This window comes from Setaria viridis, chromosome 1 (genome assembly GCF_005286985.2).
Source record: "Setaria viridis chromosome 1, Setaria_viridis_v4.0, whole genome shotgun sequence".
Taxonomy (NCBI): domain Eukaryota; kingdom Viridiplantae; phylum Streptophyta; class Magnoliopsida; order Poales; family Poaceae; genus Setaria; species Setaria viridis.
Genome location: NC_048263.2, coordinates 3,026,504 through 3,051,414, shown reverse-complemented (window position 1 = coordinate 3,051,414; position 24,911 = coordinate 3,026,504). Strand labels below are relative to the sequence as shown.

The 24,911-nt window shown below is 46.0% G+C and overlaps 3 protein-coding genes across 5 annotated transcripts; all 3 read right to left on the bottom strand.

Moving 5' to 3' along the window:
* Positions 1 to 462: 462 nt before the first annotated feature.
* LOC117863590 (allene oxide synthase 3) lies at positions 463 to 2,516 on the bottom strand. Its single transcript, XM_034747389.2, has one exon. The coding sequence runs from the start codon at positions 2,204 to 2,206 to the stop codon at positions 680 to 682; it is 1,527 nt and encodes a 508-aa protein (XP_034603280.1). The 5' UTR covers positions 2,207 to 2,516; the 3' UTR covers positions 463 to 679.
* A 6,675-nt stretch (positions 2,517 to 9,191) lies between these two features.
* Positions 9,192 to 11,779, bottom strand: LOC117838239 (allene oxide synthase 4). Its single transcript, XM_072290806.1, has one exon. The coding sequence runs from the start codon at positions 11,713 to 11,715 to the stop codon at positions 10,204 to 10,206; it is 1,512 nt and encodes a 503-aa protein (XP_072146907.1). The 5' UTR covers positions 11,716 to 11,779; the 3' UTR covers positions 9,192 to 10,203.
* An 8,078-nt stretch (positions 11,780 to 19,857) lies between these two features.
* Positions 19,858 to 24,471, bottom strand: LOC117841680 (U-box domain-containing protein 34). 3 transcript variants are annotated; one of them, XM_034722153.2, is made up of 9 exons: positions 24,117 to 24,471; positions 23,836 to 23,966; positions 23,629 to 23,744; positions 22,404 to 22,525; positions 22,012 to 22,301; positions 21,818 to 21,919; positions 21,265 to 21,693; positions 20,400 to 21,149; positions 19,858 to 20,309 (listed from the first exon to the last, which is right to left on the bottom strand). In XM_034722153.2, the coding sequence occupies exons 1-9, from the start codon at positions 24,292 to 24,294 to the stop codon at positions 20,112 to 20,114; spliced, it is 2,316 nt and encodes a 771-aa protein (XP_034578044.1). In that variant the 5' UTR covers positions 24,295 to 24,471; the 3' UTR covers positions 19,858 to 20,111. The 3 variants fall into 3 exon arrangements, with proteins under 3 accessions (XP_034578044.1, XP_034578059.1, XP_072151563.1); XM_034722168.2 differs by lacking the exons at positions 23,629 to 23,744; positions 23,836 to 23,966; positions 24,117 to 24,471 and adding an exon at positions 22,673 to 23,114; XM_072295462.1 differs by lacking the exons at positions 23,629 to 23,744; positions 23,836 to 23,966; positions 24,117 to 24,471 and adding an exon at positions 22,673 to 23,114 and having other exon boundaries at positions 22,012 to 22,196.
* Positions 24,472 to 24,911: the final 440 nt, after the last annotated feature.

Genomic DNA, 24,911 nt, shown 5'->3' with positions numbered 1-24,911 from the left:
CTGTATTTAAATTACGTGTATATATATATCTAGCACGACTAAAAAACTGATGATAAATACATGCTAGTAGAAAAAACTGACATTTAATTCTCAACAAAAATCTTGGACACCTAGGATTAATTGGACTAAAGAGACTTTAGTCCCAAGTCTAAATTTTGTAATATAAAGGTGAGTCTTTAGTCTCCCGAGACTAAAAGAGTCTTTATGGGTTACTTCAAAAGGAAAATATATCTATCACATGTGCCGTGTAGGTGAGAAAGTGATAAGTGCGAAGGATCTCACGAGGTTTAAAATTATGGGTTTGAATCCCATACACCACGCACGCGCATATTTCACATGACTTGTGACATCTCTCTCTAATATTTTTTTGACGTCAGTTGGTATTACCAACCGGGATAAAGTCATGAATACGCATGAATTCTCTTGTCACTGGGCGCGATATTGCACGGGACACGCTGCTAGTAATTCATTACACCATGCAAATCAATCCATTATTCATATTTGATGAAAAAAGACCCGAAATAAGCCACATGCGACAGACACCATGCAATGCAAGCCATGCAAATTAAATAACTCGACACACAATCATGGTACTACTACACACGGGTACAGTGTCCTCAAACAATCATGCACACAAATTAAACTTGAATACCACCTCGCTTCCCACGAGGCACGCGCATCACGCCTTGCCGTCGCCATGGCCCGCGGCGGTGGCCCTCGTCACCGACGTGAACGTGACCACCGGCTCCACCGGCTGCTCCTCCACGCGGGCGGCGAACGTGTCATACCGCCGGAACAGCTCCGCCACCATCAGCCGCCCCACCGCCACCGCCATGTCCTTCCCGGGGCACTGCTTGTTGCCCTCCGCGGCCACGCCGGTCTCCGGGCCGTTCGACCACACCACGTGCTCCAGCAGCCGCTGCCGCTCGCCGTCGGAGCAGGAGGCGAAGCGGTCGGCGACGAACTCGCCGCCGCGCTTGAACACGTGCTCATCGCGCGTCGCCAGCGGCTGGTACCCGAACAGCATCTCCCCTTTCTTGACCTCGTACGCGGCGTTGTGGCTCTCCACGACCATGTCGCGCCGCGCGCGGCCGTACTGGAACCCCACCGGCGGGTTCATGCGCAGCGCCTCCCAGACCACCGATTTCACCAGAGGCATCTTCTCCACGGCGGCGAGGGTGATGGCCTTGGCGGTGTCCGCGGGGACGACGGCTCGGACCTCGCCGGCGAGCCTGGCGTGCAGCTCCGGGCCGCCACGGACGAGCCATTTGACGAGGTGTGGCAGGAAGAACTTGTACCCGCCGTACGCGTTGAAGATACCGAGGAAGACGAGGTTGTGGAGGAGCTCATCGCGCGGGATGGCGCCAGGATCGGCCTTCTCGGCATCCTCGAGGACGCCGGCGGCGACGTCGGCGAAGTACGCCGTGAGCTCGGCGTAGTCGCGGCGCACGAGGAACGGAGGGAAGCGGAAGGTATGGAGGAGCAAGTCCTCGAGCGGCCACGGCTTGATGGCCTTGCTCGCGAGCGGGTGGAGCTGGAACACCAGCCACTTGTAAGCCTTCGCCGCGGCGCCGTCGCCGATGACTTTGGACGGTGGCGCGCCGCCGAACAGGGTGGCGCAGGTGAAGTCGAGCATCTGGCGGTCGTTGTGCTTGTTGAACTCGTCGGAGCCGGACGCCTTGAGGCCGGCTTCGACGCGGTCGAACATGGCGGTGAAGGCGGCGCCGAACGCCGGCGCGACGTGGTGCATTCGCGCAGCGGCGAGGCGGATCATGACGCGCTTGAGCGCCGCGTGGCGCGGGTCGGCGGCGTCGAGGAACGCGAGCGGGAGGTGGCCGCCGAAGAGCGCGAGCGAGGGCATGTAGGTGCCGTCGAGCGTGCCGGCCTTGTCGACACGGGAGTCGTCGAGCAGGACGCGGAAGCTGCGCGCGTCGAGGAGAGCAACGACACGGGAGTCGCCGGAGATTAACGGACCCGGCGGCATGTTGACGCGCAGTACGGTGGCGCCGCCGTTGCGGGCGATGCGGGAGCGGAAGAACTCGTCGGCGCCCTGGAAGTAGAAGTAGTCCAGGCGGTCGCGAAGCGGCGAGAAGAACGGGACGCCGTAGCCTCCCGGGATCTTGCGGATCGGGAGGCCGGAAGGCGACAGCTTCTGCTGCTCGCCGGCGGCGACGTCGCTGGAGTTGGCTCGCTTATTAGATGCCATTGCTGGAAGGTGGGAGGAGTGCAGCGTGTAGTTTTGCTCCTGCAGTGAGCCACGGAGTGTGGAATGGATGCGCGATTGCGTCTCTGTATATATAGCGGATGTTGGGATGGCATATGGGTGAGGGACATACCCCTCCCTGACGTGCACGAGCACGGCGTCCCGCGCGCAGGAGCGGCAGCAGGGCCGTACATCGCACAGTGAAAGTGGGTCGCCTTCGCTGGGCCTCCAAATGCGAGGGACCTCTAACCAGAACCTAGCCCAGACTTTGCACGTTTTTGCTAAAGCCCATAGTGGTGAGTACAAACTACTTACAAGCCCATTTCATTTTTTCAGTTTGAAGCTTGTTAGATTGATTGATAACTTCAAAAAATCATCCACATTAATAGTGCTTGTAGCATGATTTTGACGCGGCTCATAAATTATAGACACCTTAGTGGGGGAAAGTTTAATTTATGCACTACTCTCCCTGTACTAGAATATAGCAACATTTAGACTTCACGTCAAATCTTTTCAGTTTTGATAGTTAATAGCAGTATAATCATGTAGACTAATAACATAAAAATGGTGTCAGTAGATTTATCTAAAACTAACTACTACAATACATAATATTTTCTATTTGAAATAAATTTTAGATATATTGTTGGTTAAAGTTAAAAATATTTTACTTTGAAAAAAATCTAAATATAAGCTATATTATGGGACGAGGGAGTAATTTCGCTGTTGCATACCCGAGTTAGGGGAGGAAGGGTTGCAAGGATCGTTCAGCGAGCTCCGGATTTAGAGGGAGGGCTTAGGGGAATGGGGTGGATGCTGCCTTTCCTAGTGCCAAAGGAGCCGGGTAACCAGGTGGAGGCAGAGTGGAAATTAGGTCACTCTCAGTGCATAGGTTCATGGTACAGTTATCAAAGCTGATAACTTTATAATTGTGCCTGCTAGATTTTATAGTGATGAAACTCCTCTCAATATGATGAAACTTTCTCTCATCTCTCCTCATAATGACCTTGTCGTGTTAGCAAAATTGCTGATGTGGCATGCTAGTTAATGGTCATCAAGCTCCTGACGAAACCTTCATTGGCCAGAGCCACACCAAAAACAAGGAGATGCCACACTAGAGAAAAAATAAAGAAAAGGAACCGACTGTGTGACCTGTGTGCAAGGATTCAACGGATCCGGTTGTTATGGTATGATACATTTTCTATCAATATCTTTAGGATTACTTGAAATCCACAAACCACTAAGGTGCCGTTTGGTTGGAGGAATTTTCAACGTTAACTGATTACAATGGCAACAGATACCGTTAAACGTGTTTGTTTGAAGAAGCACAATAATCTACTCCCTCTATTTCGCAAAAGTGTTTTTTTAAGTTTGTCCTAAGTTAAACTGTTTTAAATTTGACCAAGTTTACAATAAAGAGCGTATAATACTAAATAGGTATGCTATAAAAATATATTTCGGAATGAATTAATGAAACTCGTTAGATATGCATTAATATATTTTTATATAAACTTGGTAGTTTTGCGGAACGGTGGAAGTATTTACACGATATCTTTACCAGCGTATACAACTCTGATACCGCTCCCCGTCGACTGGTAGCAGAAAACGATATGACAGATAATAATAAAACGATGCGTCGTCTTCTTCCTCCCGACCAACAGCATCGCAGCCCCTCTCCACTTTGTCCACTGCCTTGCCGCATGCCCGCCTCCGTGCCGGCAAGAGAATTCGCAACTGGTTTGCGCCCACGGCCGAGTACGATTATGCCGCCTCCGTGAGCGGCGGCGCGGCGTTTGCCTCCTTAATTCGTGGTGTCTACCGTCTGCGTACGTACGAGATCCGTCCTCTTTCGACTCCGTCGAGCCATGGATTGGCGGCACGGCGTTACCTGGAGAGCAAACTGCGGAGGCAGTGCACACGTACGCGTGCTCCGGCACGAAAGCGCGGCGGTTGGTGAGCGCCAAGTCTACCGATGAGCAAGGTCGGCAAGTGCTGAATCTACTGCGCGTCGAGTGCGGTGGCCAGCCTGAACGTCTTGTGGAAGAGCTGTGCTGCGTCTGCACCATAGGACGTGCAGGAGCACAGAGACAAGGACTGAGGAAAGGAGTTGTGCAGCTTGTGATTCGTCGTTGCCGCTGACCCATTCCATCTCCGTCCATGACCTCAAGTGAAATGAGCATCAGAGGAGCTTTTCCTGGCTAATGCATATTCGATTCCATTACTGACGTGAACCAAACAAACTCTGTATTCGCTTATATTGTATCAGATCACGGTGTCATCTGATATCGTTAACACGCTGCATTCGCGAATCGCCAACCAAACAGCACCTATGTATTCATGAGGCTCATTACAGATCACCCAACAATATACTCATCAAAAAAATAATTTTTAAGGAAAATGGTTTTCCAACTTGGCTGATAGCAGGGATGGAGAAGTCGGCTGGCCAATGATCAGTATCCAAAAGTGCGCACATAAATTAAACACACAGCCACTGGGGCTTGCTGATCATGATAGAGTGTGCTCTATGGGGCAGTGTTCGCCTACACGGCTGTTTAGCCTGTTCACACGTCGTGTAAATACTACACAGTACCTAGCTGTGTCCATTTAATCATCCATTTAGCCCATTTAATAGCTGTTTAACACATTTCATTGGCCGTTTAGTCCGAATAAAGAGCTAAATGTATATGACCAACTATTTAGTGTTTAGCGTTTATGATAACATTGCTATGGGTCGCAAGGAATGCAGGACACAAGTGTTGTTTATCTCATGAGATATCACGAACCAAAACATATCTCACATCTAGTGGATATTTTCTCAGTAGGTAGAGTTATTTATATTGGTTTGAACTAGACAACAATATTAATTATTATCCGTTCTCTCTCGCATACTACCTTCTCTTCCCATTTTAAGGCGTTGTTTTATTTTGGTAGTCTCTACCACATTGAAGTCCAATAAGAGAACCTGAATGCAATAAGATAGTAAATAACATCCGCATAACATTTGCAAATAGCATAGGATCTCATAAAAAATATATACACAAGAGTAGCATCCATACCGGCATAGATAGTTCATATCCTTGTTCGTTACGTCTCCACACACCCGCGCGATAACACGTGGGCCATTTAACCTGCACGATAAGTCTATCCCAACTACTCTTATGGATAGAACTGTAACCACAAAGATGAGATTCTACTGCAAAGTATAAACTAAGACTAAAGAACATCAAATGGATTCTTAATGTTTGTTAATCACCTAAATGAACTACAAATGACTAAATATTTTCTTCGGTGTTAGATAAAAATTTGAATCTAACCTTGAAAATGTAGTGCCACCATATATCAATGAGCTTTTTGTTAATGGTCACAATTGGCATAGAAGAAATTTAAACATGATCATGGTGCTAGCAAGTGGTTTGGCTAGATAATTAAATATGTTAATCAAGTTTATTTGGCCTTCAGAATGTGACTTGGCAGGGATTGAGTGCTATCTTGATTAATAAACTAGATTTGACAACACTGGCCTCTCTTTATTTTACTATATGGTTAATTTAAAATCACTCGGTTGTGTATGTTGAGAGCTTCCCATGATCAAGTATAGACCGAGTCCCAACACGAACATATCAAAAATATATCCTAATAATTATGATACTATTGCATATCCATTTAGTTTTAGAGTTCTTAATTTTGTCATTACTGGAGAGGATAATAGGACTACACATGCACATATAGGCCAATTCCTTTCACAACTAGGTGAATTTAGTTCCAATGATATTCTGAAAATTAGATTGTTTTCATTGTCTTTGTCCAGAACTGCTTTTACTTGATTTACCTCTCTTGCACCAAATTCTATTTACATATGGTCTCAACAAAAGAGAAATTCCATGCTTACTTTTATACTGGAGAAACTCAGTTGAGGCTGTCACATTTAGCATCGGTTAGAGAAAAAATATAATGAATTAGTTGCTGAATATATTAGGAGGTCCAGAGACACTAAAAACCGATGTTTTAATTTGATACTTTCTGAAAAAGTATCTTGCTGAGCTAGCTTATATATTTTGGCTTACTTTCACCCCTTAAGGAGAAGCTAGAGGGTTGTGATTTCCCGGATGTTAGCCAGGTGTTACAAAAAGCTTTGCTCAACAAAGCCAAGCTAAAGAATCTAGAGACCTGTTCGCTTCAGCTTATTCAGCCGGTTTATCAGCCACCAAACAGTGTTTTCCTCTCACAACAAATCAGCTGTTTCAGCTTTTCAGCCGGCTTATAAGCTCAAGCGAACAGACCCTAGGAATTTTTAAAGGCTTATTAATGGAAATAATAAAAATAATCGTTCAAATGTTAATGTGCTAGGGTACGATTGTGAGATATCGGATGATAAGGATACAAACATTTGTGTGGCTGAATGTCTTGATCATCAAAGTGGAAACCATTCATTTACCCTATTTTGAAGCTGGCTCCTAAGACTCAGCATGATGAAATTAAATACAATTTTGATATCACTAAATGTGATAAGATATTTGATCTTGCATTCATGCAAGAAAAACAAATTAGACTACCTAAGGGTTATGTTATACCATCTGTACAAGAATTAAGAAGGTGTGCTTATTGTAAGTTTCCAAATTATTATTCTCATGCCACTAACTAGGGCAATATTTTTTGGAGTCATATTCAATCGACTAGTAATGATGGATGACTAAAATTCACTCATAAAATGCAGTTGGATTCTAATCCTTTTCCCATCAATATGGTTGAGTTAGGAGACAAAAAGTTGTTGATTCGGTCATCTCAGGTTGAATCCGTAGCAAATGAGAATGTGATTATTGGTGAGTAACGTCCAAATCCTTTAGGGGTATTAAATATATTTCCAGGAAGGTGCAAATGGATAGTACTCCTAAAGGGTTGTGTGAGAATACTATAGATCCGGCTAAAATTGCAGTAGATGGCCGGATGGTTACCTTTGATCTTCTTTAATTCATAGTGAAAAACTATGCTATTTACCAAAGGTAGTTTATCAATCCTGTTGCGACCGTCTAGCTGCCACGATGCCTGCCAAGTGAGTTGAAAGGTTTCATAGATCTATATGAACCACACCGGAATGTGCTCCTATAGTATGATGCTCCCATATGTATAGGTTGCTTGTGTATCAGACAAATATTGAGAACCATAGTGGCTGTGCAGCTCCACTGATGATGTTTACCAAAGGAAATGAAGATAGGATGCATGTGCACATTGTGTATAAGTGTGTGTGTGTGTGGAATTAAGTATGTAGCTGCAAGAGTGAGGCTGCAAGAAGACTCATCAAGAGGGATTGTATCTGCAACTGTCAGACTATGTTTATCATTAAGGAAAATTATTTGCATGCAAAATTTTGTGAACGAACTTTGGTAGATAAAAATTCGTGAAAAAAAACCAAAACAAAACTATAGGAAAATTTTTGGGGAAAACATTTTGTCACAAAGATTCGTGAAAAAAATTGAAACAAAATTTGTGAGAAGAAAAATCTAGAAGCAAAATTTAGAGAAAAATGTTTTGGACAAAAAAGAAAAAAAAACAAATTGGCCCAGCGCCAAAGCCGTCGCCAGCGGGCGAGCTCGCCTCAGGCCTGCACCGCCGATCCCGGCAGGGGAACTTGCCGCGGACGCCCGCGCGCCGCTGCTCCTGACGGGGGCAGGAGCTCACCGCGGGGGGCCGTGAGCCGCTGCTCCCAGCGCGGAGGATGAAGCAGCTCACCGCGGGGCTGCGAGCCGCCGCTCCCAGCGTGAGGCCGGAGCAGCTCGTAGTGGGGGCCACGCGGGGTCAGAGCTCGCCCGAGGTCGCCGTTGTCGCTGGGATGCCACCCCTCCACTGGATCTGAGGTAAAGAGATGTGGGGAATGGAGGGGGCACGAGGTGTGGAGAGAGAAAGGGGGTCTCGCCAGGCTCACGTATCAGAGAGAGAAAGAGAGAGCCTACTCGCGGATCTCGCCGCCATTGCCGGCGACGCCGCTCCCACACGCGAGAGAGAGAGGGTGCGTGGAGAAGAAGAATTTAGGAAAGCCGGAAAGGGATGGAGATAGAGGTAGAGGAGAACAAAAGAGATAGGAAGCGGGGTCCCGCGCGGGACGCGTCCTTCGACCGGTGATTTCGAAACCAGTGGGCAACTGGAAAGTCAGCATTAAGCTAGCACAATATGATTAACAACGAATTCTTTGGCCATAGCTGCAGAAAAAGGTGAAATGCTTAAATTTGATGAACACAGGAAAAGAATAATCTAGATACAATTTTCGAAGAAATATTAGATCTTTGGTGGTTTGTATTAGTTGAAATAGCTGAATTATTACCAGCAGAGAAGTACTTCTCTTTTTAGATAATGGAAACCTCAGTCCGCTTGCAATACAGAATTACCAACAAAATTGTTAAGAGTCAATCCGTAAACTAAAAACCATCCGTGGGAGGTGAAGAAGTGAAGTGCCGATGTCTCGGCACGCTTGAAGCATCATCTCCTTTCGATCATCACTGCGTTGCATATGCACACACTGTGACACACAAACACACCACTAACCGCTGTTTTGTTAGTATCCTGTCAGACAGCTGAATTAATCTTCGTTGCTTTTCTAATTGCTAGCTATATATGGCAGGAGTACAGGACGGGATCGTGTACCCTGAGAAGCGAATCTTTTTGTCCCAACAATTTGTTGGCTTGGAACTATCCATGCATAAATGTGTTGCCATGAATGTTAATCTCAGAACTTCAAACACGTACGAGATGCATGTTTGACGTCAAAAACTTCATAATTTGCTCTGTTCCTGCACGACGACGTAAAGTAATCACACATCACCGTGTTACTGCAAAAGTAAAACTGATCGATGCACGCATGATGCATAAGTATTTGTATTTGGCTTGCATCGGATTGAAGTTTTTGAAGCTAGCCATAGCAATAGGCAAGTGAGCGCATATGCACATGGCCACATGCATGCATGATGATTGATGATACACAGCACAGATAAGCTAGGTGAGTATAGAAGTACTGTAGTTGTCAACTGGCCGGTCCGTTGGGTAATTGGTCAAGGTCGTCTCTAATGGAGTACACTTGGCCAACTGCTAGTCTGTATGATGTATACACTATTACAATTTTACACATGATCGATCTCCATGCTTCTCGCCACATAATGCATGGCTACGTCCAACAGCTAGCATGCTCCATGCTGATGATGTGTGTTCTGCATGCAAATCCCGCTTGTTATATCAACAGAAAAGAAAGGTTCATACTAATACTACTTTAACTATTTTAGAAATTTACAAAATTATCTCCTATCAAATGCTCTATGCTCTTTTTTTTTCAGTTCTTTTCAAAGATGTAGTTTCTCATACCTAGCGGGGATTCCTTCTTTTTCATATAGTTGGTAGCTCTCCTGCCGTTTTTTTTTGAAAAGACGTACTCATGTAGTTCACAACTTGAATAGCCAAGCTAGCTAAAATACCTTTTCTTCAATTGGGCCGTTTCAAGATAGAAAGTGATCCTCTAATTAGACTTCGGCTTCGGGAGGACAAGCGGTTGCGAGCAACACTCGGTTTTGAGTACTACCCAGCTCACAAAATTTAAACACGATACTTAAGTCAGCGGTTTGAATTCAGAACCTTTCAACATATCATTTAGAAGGGCACTTGTTGGGGAGAAGCTGATGCCATGGCCCCACACGTCAGGTCCACGCCATCACCCAATCAGCCTGCCACGTAGACGGTTTAGTACAAGCAACGGTGATTTTGACCTAACGTAAAACAATTAGCAAGTTTAGGGATTTGAATATGTGCATTTTGGTAGTTTGAGGATCTGGATGTCATTCCGAGCCAAGTTCGAGAACCAGCGGTGCATTTACTCGTTTATTCAGTACATATCATCGTCAGTCCATCATTCAAATTCTAACATCTGCCAAATCAGCTCCACATGCAGCTGACACGCAATCCAAGCAAACCCTCGAACACATATGGCACTCTGATAGTGTAATAGTGTAATCTTACCACGAGCGTCACGCCTCACCGTCGCAATGACGCGCAGCGGCAGCCTTCGTCAGCGACGTGAACGTGACCACCGGCTCCAACGGGTTCTCCTCCACGCTGGCCGCGAACGTGTCGTACCGACGGAACAGCTCCGCCACCATCAGCCTTCCCACCGCCACCACGGTGTCCTTCCCGGGGCACTGCTTGTTCCCCTCCGTGGCCGCGCCGGTCTCCGGCCCGTTTGACCAGACTACGTGCTCCAGCAGCCGCCGCCGCTCGTCGTCGGAGGAGGCGGCGAACCGGTCGGGGACGAACTCGCCGCCGCGCTGGAACACGCGCTCGTCGCGTGTCGCCAGCGGCTGGTACCCGAACAGCATCTCGCCCTTCTTCACCTCGTATGCGGCGTCGTGGTTCTCGACGACCATGTCGCGCCGCGCGCGGCCGTACTGGAACCCCACCGGCGGGTCCATGCGCAGCGTCTCCCAGACCACCGACTTCACCAGCGGCATCTTCTCCACGGCGGCGAGAGTGACCGCGCCGGTGCTGCCCGCGGGGACGACGGCGCGGACCTCGTCGGCAAGCCTGGCGTGCAGCTCTGCGCCGCCGCGGGCGAGCCACTTGACGAGGTGCGGGAGGAAGATCTTGTAGCCGCCGTAGGCGTTGAAGATGGCGAGGAAGATGAGGTTGTGGAGGAGCTCGTCGCGCGGGATGGCGCCCGGGTCAGCCTTCTCGGCGTCGTCGAGGACGCCGGCGGCGACGTCGGCGAAGTAGGCCGTCAGCTCGGCGTAGTCGCGGCGCACGAGGAACGGCGGCAGGCGGAAGGTGTGGAAGAGCAGGTCCTCTAACGGCCACGGCTTGATGGCCTTGCTCGCGATAGGGTGGAGCTGGAACACCAGCCACTTGAACGCCTTGGCCGCGGCGGCGTCGCCGATGACCTTGGACGGCAGCGCACCGCCGAGCAGCGCCGCGCAGGTGAAGTCGAGCATGTGGCGCATGTTGTGTTTGTTGAAGTCCACGGCGCCTGACGCCGCGAGGCCGGCCTCGACGGCGTCGAACGTGGCGGCGAACGCGGCGCCGAACGCCGCCGCGACGTGGTGCATCCGCGCGGCGGCGAGGCGGATCATGACGCGCTTGAGGGCGGCGTGGCGCGGGTCGGCGCCGTCGAGGAACGCGAGCGGGCAGTGGCCGCCGAAGAGCTCGAGAGAGGGCATGTAGGTGCCGTCGAGCGTGCCGGCCTTGTCGACACGGGAGTCGTCGAGCAGGACGCGGAAGCTGCGCGCGTCGAGGAGAGCAACGACGCGGGAGTCGCCGGAGAAGAAGGGCCCCGGCGGCATGTTGACGCGCAGCACGGTGGCGCCGCCGTGGCGGGCGATGCGGGAGCGGAAGTACTCCTCCGCGCCCTGGAAGTAGAAGTAGTCCAAGCGATCGCGCAGCGGCGAGAAGAAGGGGACGCCGTAGCCTCCCGGGATCTTGCGGACCGGAAGGCCAGAAGGCGACAGCTTCTGCTGCTCGTCGCCGGAGCTGGCTCGCTTCGACGCCATGGCCGGAAGGAGAGAGCAGCGCAGCGGGTAGTGTTGGCTAGCTGCACCTGCACACGTTGTGCGTGTCGAGTAGTTAGCTGCGCATTTGAGCTTATGCTGTCCTCCCTCCACCCAAAAAGATTGCAACTATCATTTCCTGAGAAGTCAAGAATTTGATCAAATTTATACAAAATAGTATTAACATTTATGATACAAAATAAATATCAAAGATTAATCATGTAATATATTTTCATACTAAATCTATTTGGAGACGTGAATGTTAGTAATTTTTTTTATAAATTTAGTCAAACTTGAAACTGTTTGACTCCTCGAGAACTGAAAATTAGATTCTTTTTAGGACGGAAGGAGTACAGTACAACGATGCACACTGTGTAGAACCAAAAATTTGCTAGGTAGCGTAATATTTTTGTGTTTTTATATTTTTTTTTTGTGTTTATGCATGGTTTCTTGAGAAAATTAGTGCAGTAGGATCGCGCAAGTCACAATCATTGTATTAGAACATCATGAAGAGCTAACATGATGAAAAATATTTTATGGGCAATATTGTATTAGAGCATATGGATGAGGATCCGAAAGATCCGGTTCTCATGGTAGTACATAGCTTCCTTCTCTATCTCTAAGATTGTTTGAGATCCAACCCACTATGTACGTCTACCTCCAGGAGGCTAAATACAAATCATCCCACATTTTACAGTCCAGTATCTCCTTTCCTTACTAGTGGCTCAGCTAGACACCAACAATTACTTCAAGAAAATATGAGTCCATTTTCTCAAGAAGTTTGTTCATATCCTTACAAGTTATAGAGCCAGTGCTGTTCCTAAGCCACCGCCTCCGCTTCCATGGCGCTACCCCAAAGAAATGATCCAACCTTTTTCATGTGGCTGCAACCCAAAGTTTAGGGCTCATATCGTGGATCGTTGATTGGCCTAGAATGTTTATAATTCTTGTTTAGATAAATTTTTTCCTAATTTGTTTTTTATCGTAGATCGTTTGTGTCACCCTACCGACCCACCAGCACTCCACGGTTGTGTGTAAACTTCATCACCTCAACTTCAACCTCGCTAACACCTCCGAAGATGCCACCACATAACCCTCATCGACAATGGCTGTAGCATCCTCTGCACCAATCCGAGTGCCCGTCTACCCAATTGTCATCCACTAGAATGCTAGATCATCGTCACTAGTCTCTCATCTACACGACCATGAGCATGTCGCACCCCCAAGAAAGTAGGATCCTAGCTACCTTCCCTCGTTGCTACGTGATGCACTCCTCGCGCAAAGCCAACAAAGTGGCTCTTTGTGTATGCTATCCCATCTCTCCCTCCTCTCCACTCTCAAACAATGTTTTGAAGTAAACAATTCTCATGGTTCTAGCCTTTTGCTTTAGTCCTAAATTTTGTCTGTTTTGTGCAATATATAAAATCTCAACATAAGCTAACTTTAAGTTACATATTTTATAAGGTACTCCAGTTTGGTCCTTTGTTCTTTGTACATTTTTGTTGAAGATCTCTGGTCGATGCTAACCATATGTATCTCACTCCCCTTTATCGCCACCATGACATTAATTGTGAACAAAAATTGTTCAAATATCCTTATGACTAAATGTAGGGCACACAGCGTCGATTATAAATCTACATCGACATAGTATGCATGTTGCAGTGTACTATTACGGCCATGTACTCAAACAGAAACTAACAAGGCTACTGAATTTTCGACTTGGTACAAACCCCATTTTAATTCATTAGCATTAATTTGAAGCTTGTTTCGTTGATCAACAACTTCAAGATAGGCCACATGATCCAAAAAAAAAATATGGTGTCAGTAGTCACTGGAATCTTTGATTATTATGGAAGCCCGGTCGTCTCCAGCAGTTGGCACACCTAGCTCGTGGGGAGATTGCAGATCAGGAGGTCAGAAGGCGACTTTGCTTTGACATCACTGCTGGGGCCTGGGAGTAAACAACCTGCTTTGATACCTATAAAAAGAGCACTGTATCTCTCTTATGATGGATCAAGATGTACTCCCTCCATCCTAAATTATGTCCTTTTGACTTTATCTAAATATAGTGTATGTCTAGATACATACAAAAATCATCTATGAACGTAGAAAAACCAAAACGACCTATAATTTGAAACGGATAGAATAATTGCCTTTTCTACTGAACTACTAATAACCATTGTGATATGCGTACAAAATACCAGGGGTCTGGTTAAATTTTCGATCACTTTTCTTCAAACCATTAGGGAGCAAGATCCAATAGATCACACGCATCGTTCCTAATTCCTATGCACGTTCTAAAATAGAGTAGATTTCAACTAACATTGGCGGAAAACCAAACTTTAGTTCTAGTTGGAGAGACGCATAGGTCCTGAAAAAATCCAACATGGACTAACTAATCGAGACTAAAGGTCCTGACCTTTAGTCCTGCTTATTCCACCCGGGACTAAAGACACATCTTTAGTAGTCCCGGTTGGTAATACTAACCGGCACTAAAGGGTTTTGCGTCAAAAAATATTAGAAATTCTTAGGACGCTCCCACAGACGCGCAAGTCACGTGATTTTTCACGCGAAATATGTGCGTGTGTGGTGCATGGGATTCAAACCCGTAACCTCTTGCCTCGCACGTAGCTTCCTTACCATCTCACCTACACAGTAATCTGAATTTCTACCCTCATAACCCGGTTAGTAATACCACCCTTTAGTCACCAGGTGTTACCAACCGGAACTAAAGAGTCTCCACGGTTTACGAAATTTAGACCTGGGACTAAAGCCTCTTTAGTCCTGGGTCCAAAAACGATCGAGATTTTTGTTAAGGATGGAAGGTCATTTCTCTACTAGTGTAAAATTATATATTGTTATAACAACCACAAAAACAATTACATGTCTGTCGCACACATATTTTACTACAAAACACACATGGATTTTAGTTGAGATGAAGAGTTATCTAGCAACTCAGTAGTAGTGTAATACTGTTGTCAGGAAAGATAAATCATTGAATATATATGCAAACAAATCCTTGGCTACTAAATTTTAAGTCCGTTCATTGATCGACATCATGTTGGTTGTTGATTAGATCTTTAACCATAATCATTGAACACGGTCTTCAATGAGAAACAGCAGAAAAGTGAAGGGGGTAATGGTGATTAACTTTAGTTTCCATGATCACACGTTTTATCATACTTCACCGCTCACGTGCTTAATAGCTGCTCACCAATCTAGTCACGCATATAATACATTGTAATCTAGATAGACATCTAGAAGAGATGGCCATGCTCCAGATAATAGGCATCTCCATGAAAACAGTATAAAAGTATGAGTTTCCTATATAAATTAAAGGTTCACTCTCGATTTAGTTCATCTTGAGTTTGAAGTTCAGAGTTAGCATGATCCATGCAGGGCCGTCCTGGTATTAATGGAGGCCCTGTACCAAACTCTGAAATGGGAGGCATAATAGGCTAGTAAAATAGAATATCCAACATCCGTAATAGAAGTATTTTCATTATCACCAATATTATCCGTTTGCACGTTTATGTTGTCAATAAGATCTTACTTAACCTCAAAATTATTTTTTGCTATTTAGTATCAATTATAGAACTATGATCAAGTGTCTGATTGTCGGATAGCACTTGTGATTCTTCCATAATAAACCTATCCATAAGCCATAGCCCTTTTCATTAGATCAAGTTAAATACTCAAATCTTCATCCCGACCAGGAGACGAAGAACAGGCGTGGAGCCACTGACGCGGACAGAGAATTACGTTTGGGATGTTCAGGAGAGCGCTAGCGATAAGGAAAACAAGGTTTAGGCCAGGAACTAATGAGACAGACCGGAGACCCTAGAAAATGGAGGCCCTGCACGAACGCACGGCTCGCACGCCCCTAGGGACGGGCCTGGATCCATGCATGACTTAAACTCATCCACACTAACCATAATTCGACTCAACATTCTTATGGTTTGTTATCGAAAAATAGTTCTTATTGTTCCAGGTCAACCGTGACCTGTGGCATTAAGGATCCATCAGTCGGTCTGGCAGAAGATCTTTCGGAATCAAAAGATACCCATGTGAAACACGGAATCCCTGTTGGCGATTCCCATTCATGATATGTAGGAATTAGGATCCCACAGTGACCATGCATGGTCACTCGAGACTAATCTGGGGTTATTATATTCATGACCCAACCTCTGAACTGATTAGTCTTGTGGTTATTACCACACTTCGCCCAGTTGTATGATCCTTTAATCACATCGCATCTGCACATTTGCAATTTTACGGACAACATTTCCAGGTAAATGCAAACATATATATCGAGGTTAGATATCCACATTATAATAATTAATCAGAATAAAAAATTCTTCTGAATTCGGACGAGTAAACTAGTGTAGTGCCCGTGCTAACGCTACGGGAACAACTTAGTGATACAAATCAATTAACCCAAAGGAGTTTATGTTATGCTAAGGAAGCATAGGATAAGATAAAACTAAGATCTATATATGCCCAAAGAAATCAATAGCATAGGATAAGATACAACTAAACTCAATGCTTTTATATTCAGAGATCCGATAAGAGGACTCCACTGCAGTATGATAGGTAAACATGCAAAATAATTGCGACCAGACTAGGGATGGAAATGTGAAAATGGATATCCGAATTATTCGACATCCGTATATGCTAAAACGACAATATGGATATTCGTATTTGTTGGTATTCCTTAACGTTGCGAATAAATCCGCAAGCGCACTGATATACCGTTGTAGCATTTCACCCGGAGAGTATTCAGGGTATCATTATTTATATTTTCCCAAAGGATGGCATTGGTGTAAAAGGATTTATCGGATACATATTCTACCTTGATCGACGAGCCATATGCAGCAGCCTGCGGCAGAAACCGACTCGGACTTCGACTGGAACGCGGAGCGCATCGATTCTTTCTCAGCGTAAAATTTGTCTACTCGAAACCCCCAACTCGGCGCTTGCTTCTTGTCGAGTAGATTGATTTTGATGATAAGGTCCTTCAAGCTCGTCCGATGATCTCGACGATCACCCCTACCTGGCGCGCCAGATGTCGGTGTTTTATACCCAACAACCTACCGAGGGGTATCCCAAGGTAGTAGATTGTTTGGTGGGGGATTGCTGGATCTGGAACTCGAAGGTAAAAGAGAGGACACAAGATATAGATTTATACAGGTTCAGGCCACCAGAGTAGAGTAACACCCTATGTCCTGTTTGTTGTGTTGTATATTGTGCCCTGCACTTGGGTGTTGTTTGGTGTTAAGGATTTAGTCTTCTATTGTGGTTCTATGAGATCTTCGCCTACCGATCTAGGGACCCTTGCCCTCCTTTATATACTCCAGGGAGGCGGCAGGCGGAGGGAGGCAACCCCACCCCGTGTCGCGCCGCTCACAAATGGGTCATGGAGAGGGGGCTGCCCCGCGTCACACCGCTCACAGGATGGCCGTGGGAGGCGGCCCTGCCCCATGTTGTGTTGCCCACGGGGAAACTGGCTCGCTGCTGTCGTCGTCCCATAGGAGTAGGCCGGTGAGAAGAGAGGAGAGGCCAAAGAGGAGGTGGAGGCGGGTAGATCTGCGGGGAAAGGCAGAGTGGGTTCATGCGGCAAGAGAGGGAGTGGCAGCGCATCTAAGGGAGGAAGAGGGAGAGAGAGGCGTCGGGTGGTGGAGTAGAGAGCTAGGGTTTCGAGAGAACATGCCTTTTATTCATCTCGGGATCAATTTGAAACATTAGATCGGCTTTGGAGGACTAGAATGAATTGGGCCTCATCAGAGAACATTCTAGGCCCAACTATTTCGGCCCGTTTAACTAAATTATGAACCATTTTTATTGCTTAATGTTTTTTATTTTTCTTTTTCATTTTATTGCAGCATTGTGAAGTAACACACAAATAATTATCTTATATGCACCAAATCATTTTTTATATGTAATATACTACGGATAAGTTGTCTTGTACAAGTTTCATAAATTTTGGAACTGATTTACTATTTTCTATATGTTAAATGAATTTCTACGTGGTTATCAAAATTAATTTCAAATTGAACTACATGTGCATTTAATAAGATACCAAAAATTACACACAAATTATAATTAGGCTCATATGTTCCATTCTAGTCCATGTCCTAGAGATAGATGAAAAATTCAACTATCTTGTAGGACAATTCAAACTTCTTTCTCTAAATTACTACATAATAATTACAATAATATTCAAATTTGGTCAAAAAAATCCTACAACATGGCAACATATTTTTGTTCCATAAGCTTGCCATAAAAAAATTATATAGTTTAGTGAAGTAAGACCATACATTGCTCACAATTGGATACGTCTCTCACAAAGTTTCTTATAACTCAAATCAATTTTTGAGATTTCAATACCTCATAACATCTTTGAACTCGTATGCACCTCAAATTAGCCGCAACCGTCTATTGACTAAAATATTATTAAATATGAAGTTACATTACCGATTGTTATGCGAAAATATGTTTTTTCTATTCTCTACTCGGTGGATGAAAACAAGCCATATGTAAAAGATCCAAGAAATAGCAAACATACAAACAAGCACCATTTAAATGAAAGATCATGATTTTAGAAAAATTCAGGAAAAAAGCCATCAGATTTGCAGTTCTTACGAGGGATAAATACCAATTAAAAATTTTAATTTCAGATTAAAATGAGAAAAAAAATGAATGTTCATGTGGAATAATATCATGAGTCAGCAAGGAGGAGCCACCACGTGGTGTTATACTGCTAGCCTCGCACTTGCACACACGGATCCACCAGCCTTCGATCCGTGGGCTCATCAGCCATTCGGCTGTAGCCACGTGGCGGGAGTATATAAATTATATAGAGGTAACTTCTGCTCCTGTTGTTTCTTGGGTCATGAGTTCGAACCCTTATGCGCGCTTGTGCTCCGTTTTTGACATTTTAGCTCCACCACGTGAATCACATAAAAAAAAACTTATCACGCATACTTTACAAAAGTGCAACAGTAGCGCAATGGTATGGCTTGCAGCTTGTGCTCTGTTTTTTGGCTAGTTCGATGCCCCTTTACTTCCGTGTATTTCTTTTTTCTTTTTCCAAACATTTCTTTTTTTCTTTTTCCAAATCTTTTTTTTATCACCACTTTTCATCCCCACTCGCATGCATGCCACGCGGAGGCTGCGGGGAGATTTTTTTTTCAATCACACACGCACGACGAGGAGGCTGCGGGAGTTTCTTTTTTTCTTTTTCCAAACTTTTTTTTATCACCACTTTTCTTCCCCACTCGCATGCATGCCATGCGGAGGCTGCGGTAAAATTTTTTTTCCAATCACACACGCACGAAGGGGAGGCTGCGGGAGGGAGCGGGCTCAAGCCCAGCAGAATGCTGAAATGGGCTAAATATGGTTTTTGTGCAATAAAAATTCAGAGAATATGTAAATTCGAAGTAGGCAAAAAATGATTGACAAATACGAGAGAATATGTATAAAAACTTTAATGCCAAAGATTATCACAACCAGAGGTGTAGCGTAGTAGTAAGACTCGCAATTTTTTTGGCTCTTTTTGGCACCATAGTTTTTTTCTTTTTCTATACCTAGCACAACACCCACGTTTTTATGAAAATAAAGTAACGCATCTTATTTTCTTTAAAGTATGCGATGTATTTTTTTGTTAAAATTATGGTTGAGTACAGCATTAAATCTGTGACGATTTTCATTTTCAATCTATGACGGTTACCGAGGTTCGTCACAAGAACCGAGCCTGAATTTGAGCCTGGATGGGCCATTTGCAGATCTGTGATGAAAATTCACAGATCGTCACAGATGGTGTGCCGTTAATAATATTCTCTAAATCCGTCACGAATAATCCGTCATAGATTAAATAATTTCTTGTAGTATTTCTACTTCATTCTACTTATCATACCCAATCTCATTTATGAGATTATAAAAGTATTTTTCATGACAAATCTACATGACTATTTTTTTCCTATTTCCAAGTAAAATACTTTAGAAGTTATAGGTAATCGAAGTTTCAAAAGTTTGCTTAGATCTTATCCAAGACATCAAGTATTTGTGACTGAAGAGAGTAGACATAACTACTAAAAGGATTTATGCCACTGTATAGGCTGAACAGATGTTTTGAGATAGTGCAGAGAGAGTAAATAGCAAGACGCTATTTAAGCCTGATCTGTGCCAAAATTGATGACCGTTGTCATGGACTCGTGGTAACAAAACCTCCCACTGAAATACAAACCACTCATGATTCTACGCTTTACAACCACCCCTTTCTCATTTACAGGTTGAACGACTTAAATTCCGACAAGCAAGGGCTTTTCCGTGTTCGCAAAAATAATTTGACAAACATTAATAGTTGGATCAAGCTGAGATATATGAACCTTAGTTCAATTTCATGTCTTTGTCTGATCTGGTAACTGTGACTTCCATTGCTGTATGGCGGCGCGCAACGAATGGTTCGGGATTATGGACGAGTTTGGGAACTTGCTCCTCGTCACAGGAGATGTCTTGTGCCTCTTGAGCCAAGCTCTGATTGCATAGTGCTCGTAGGTATGACCATCGGCAGCGACATGCGGATCCTCCATTAACTCCTGCGTCGTGGAAATTTCATTTTTCATAAGCTGAAAGGCCAGAAGCGAAACAGAGCTGAAATCGATGGAGCCAAGCTGCAGAGGAATTACCTGTGTTATAGGGCAGATGAAGTGGCTTGGAACACTTAACTTCGGGTTTCTCAAATTGACAGAAGAAGTAATCCTGTGCAGAATCTCATCGAGCTTCAGCAGCACCTCTGACTCAAGATCTGGCCGATCCCTGCATTTCAGGGCCGTGCATTTCAACCCGAGATTCGCAAACATCTCTGCCTCATCAATCGGCCAATCACTCTGAGATTTGTCGAGGATGTCATGAAGCCTCCCGTTTTTTATAGCATTTTCTGCGCTCACAATGAGCCCATTTGGGTGCCTGCCGGTCAGGAGCTGCAGCATGATGACTCCCAGCGCAAACACGTCCGATTTCGGCCTAACCGTCCCGGTCTGCTGGTACTCAGGGTCCATGTAGTACAGTGTGCCGGCGACGATCGTCTCCTTGTACTCCGTTTGCCAGTCCGGAACAAGATCGGAGATGAGCTTGGCGAAGCCGACGTCGCCGATTTTGCCCACGTAGCTCCTGTCCAGTAAGATGTTTGCTGGTTTCAGGTCACGGTGTACTATGGGCTCCGGGTTCCTTGAGTGCAAGAAGGCGAGTCCGCAGGACACTTCAAAGATGATTTGGATACGGAGGAACCAGTGCAGTGGTTGGTGCCCTTTGTTGTTGAAGAGCTGGTCTTCTAGGCTTCCGCTCTTCAGGTATTCGTACACGAGACAACCAATTTCTGGACAGAAACCGAGTAGCAAAACCAGGTTGGGATGGCGAAGCTGGCTGAGAATCTCAACCTGAAAATTAACACATAATTGAACTGCTTTAGAAAACTTCTTGTTCATAAGAAAACATCAGTAGCATGAATGGTCTCTGAATGTTTGAATCATGCCATAGACCATTACTTATTACCTCCTTCAAGAATTCATCAGTTTTGTCGATGGAGTCTTGCTGAATGACCTTGACAGCTACTTCAGTGTGATCAAGCGTGCACCTGTACACATTCCCGTAGCCTCCCTCACCAATCTTCCTGGCTTCAGAGAAATTTTCAGTGGCAAGCTCTATATCCTGCTTCGAATACCGCCTGCAAGTTCTGCTCTTTGACAGAATAGCGTCGACAATCTGTGCCCTGTCCTGAGAGAGGACATTAGTAGCCATTTCTGCCTTGTGCCTTGAATAGGCCTCTCGGGTGAATGATCTTCTCGCGTGCTCAACTTGGTTGATGGCCTCAAGCTGCTTCGCCTTCTCATCTGCTACCGTCCTCTTCAAAGCTTTCTCCCATTCTAGCGCATGCTCCACCTTCCTTGCCTCTTCAGAACACTCGGTAGAAAGAACCTGAATCTGTGTGACATCATGATAACATGGACGTGCAGCATAAGTTATTTAGTGGAGATTCTGCACGACTGAAAGGTTAAAATAGCATTAACAAGTTATGAAGATATAAAAGGATTCAGAAAACATCAACCTTTTTCTTAGCATTGACAAGGTCTACACAAGCTTTATCATATACTACTAGGGTATCCTGCAGCTCCTTCCTTAGTTTCGCCACTTCATCCATAGACTGGCACTGTGGGTAAGGTCAGAACAACGTGTTTAGCATGTCCTGGAAGAAAGCAACTAAATCTATTTTTTTTAAGCGCAATAATATGTAGATCTGACCTCTTCGCTTGAGTTTGAAGTAGCACAAGGAGCTCCCCCCAAGGAGCTAAGAGAATCGTAGTTTTTACTTCCTTCTGTTCCTGTGGCATTTGTTCCTGAACTTTCTGAAGCAACATGTTCGGAACTTTCTGAACTTGTGACGACATTAGAAGCACTATGCGAGCTGTGGGCTTGGGAGAATGAATCTGAATGTGCCTCATCATCAGCAAAGTTGTCAAACAATAAACTCCTATGTGATTGTTCAAATGTTTCATGACTAATCGACTCAATCCTAAAGTTTGCGTTAGACTCTGCAAAAATTGATATCCCAAAGATGAGCATATTAAAACAAGCAAAATGAAACTCGGTGTCAATGCAGTATATAAGGTAGACGATTTAAGAACTCAACACACCGCTCATTTGAGGATATCTTGCAAGTTTCATGATTAGTCTTCGTTTGGACACGACAAATACATTGCATGAATTTTGCTTAGCTTGAATGACAGTACCGGGGATATCTGGGATGCTCAACACCCTGCAAAATGGACGACCGCGCAACAGTTAATTCCTTGTTCAAAAACCACAATATGCACATATACGAATGCTTTATCAATTGATACGTGCATAGGTGATAAATATGATTGGATCAATTGATTTGGCAACATTATGATAGGAGTTTTACACAATTTGCACTCCGGGCCCACTTTCAGTGACCCAAGTGGTCCCACATGTCAATGACACAAGTAATTGGCACTCCTGGTAAAAAATATAAATGTACAAAAATAGTGAAGCGGAACTATTATCATGCAGGCCCTGAACTAGTTTGATAGATGCAATTATAATATTGACAACCACGAAAGTGTTTGTGAATCCAGAGAAGAACAAGGACAATGAAGTCGATTTCATGGAAGGCACAAGGCAGCACCAAAGGTAAGTACACCGTACACCTAAAAAGTAAAGTACGGAAAAGGAGTACTGGAACCAACAAAAATGAACTCCAGTCTACATTTCCACCAAAACAAGATTTGACTGCTGAGTATTCAGTCAGATTCAGCAATGTTCTACTCCGACCCTACATGACCATCGAAGCCGGACATCACACCCTCACCTCACGGAAATGGAAGCATAGATAACATGATACAGTGCATGCATACCAATAGCAGCCAGAAGCTTGAGTGACTTAATTGAGGCACACTAATCTCACCAGAAAAGTGCACTTTAGTTGAGATTAAAGGCACTGCTCCCTCCGTGCACCTTTTCAAATCCGATCTAAACCAAAAAGGTGAAATTTATAGCAAAAGAAGCCGGTCTCTTTTGTTGATCACCTTTAATCTAACACAATCAAGACTGCACAGTTGCATGGCCCCAACCACGGCCATAATACATCAATTCAATGGAAGCTAGAGAGGACAAAAGCAACCAAACAAGTAAATACTAGAGGATTAGTTTTTTTTTCCAAAAAAACAAAACTAACGATCGCTCTGAATTTAGAGAAAGCCCGCGGCAACAAACAGGCCAGCTCGAAAATAGGCCATTGAGTGGCTGGGAAGTTTGAGTGCGAATTGCTCGCTAGATATACCATTTCTTTTTCTTAAAAAGTCTTTTTTTTAAAAAAAAAGAAGAAGAAGAAAAACTCACCTCCGGAACCAGCGGAAGGACGCCGAGCCGAGCACCAAGCTCCGTACGCCGGAGTCCCGCGCGTACCGCAGCAGCGCCTCCGCCACGCCGTCGCCTTCCACCACCGCCGTCTCCACCTGCGCCGACGAAGCACCGGTCGGTCAGAGCGTCTAAAAACGCTATCTTTTTTTCTGTTAGCGGATTCTCTGCTGCGCAAAATACACTCACGGTGACGTTGGCGCGGCCGCAGTAGAGGCGTCGGAACGGGAGGACCGCCTCCTCCGCGCGCGCCCGCCGGTCGCGCGCGTACGCCTCCGCCGGCTCCCGCCCCACCAGCGCCACCGGCACCCTCTCCCCCGCTGCGCCGCCGCCGCCACACAAGAGCGCGCACACCACACATCAGCTCGCGACCATTTCGGGAACGGTGAACAGAACAGAACAGAACAGAACGGACGAGCTAGTTAACCGGCCGAGACATTGGAGGGAGGAGGGAGGGGAGGGATGCTTACTGGGGGACGGCACGTAGGAGAGCGTGGGGATGACATAGACGACGGCGACGGCGGTGGCGGTGGCGGCGCGGCCGTCGTCGGGGAGCCCCGCGGCGACCCACCGCGCGGCGAGGCGGCTGCCGCTGCCGCCGGGGCGCACGGCCACGGCGACGCTCGGCGGCGGGCCGCCGGAGGCCATGCGCGTTCCGGCGGTCCGAGTGGTCTAGAATAGTCGCGAGGAGGAGGATGTGGCGGCGGCTGCGGCGGGGCGGGTCGAGCCGCTCCGCTCGAGGCGGCGAGCGAGGCGCGGGGGTGTGTTTCGAGAGCGCGCGGGAATTTCCTCTGGTTTGGGGCTTTGGGCTCTGCCTCTGCTCACTTGCTCAGTTGCTCCGTCCGTTGTAGCCGCTGGGGAAATGGGGTTTTGTGGGCGCCGTAGTGTGGGGCACCACTGTCAGTGGGCCAGATGGGCGTGTGCGTTATGGATGGCAACGGGCACATTGCCTGCGGGCAAAGGGTTTACAGACCTGCGCCCGCGAGGCAAACCCTGTGCCTGTGCTTGCACCCACCGTCCGTCATAGGCAAGAAGATGTGCCCGTACCCGTCACCCGCGAGCACACCCATGCCCGCCAGGTGAAGCGGCCTCACGTCGGGTGGCGGAGTGGGCGGCAAGCGGCGGAGCGGAGAACGTTGTTCAGTAGTCCTTTTGCCGATGTAGAGTCTTAACCTCACCCTGTTCAGTAGCCCTTTTGCCGATGCTGATGCCGAATGCTGCCCGCCACTGATCGCCATGATGCACAGATGCAGGAACAGGATGTC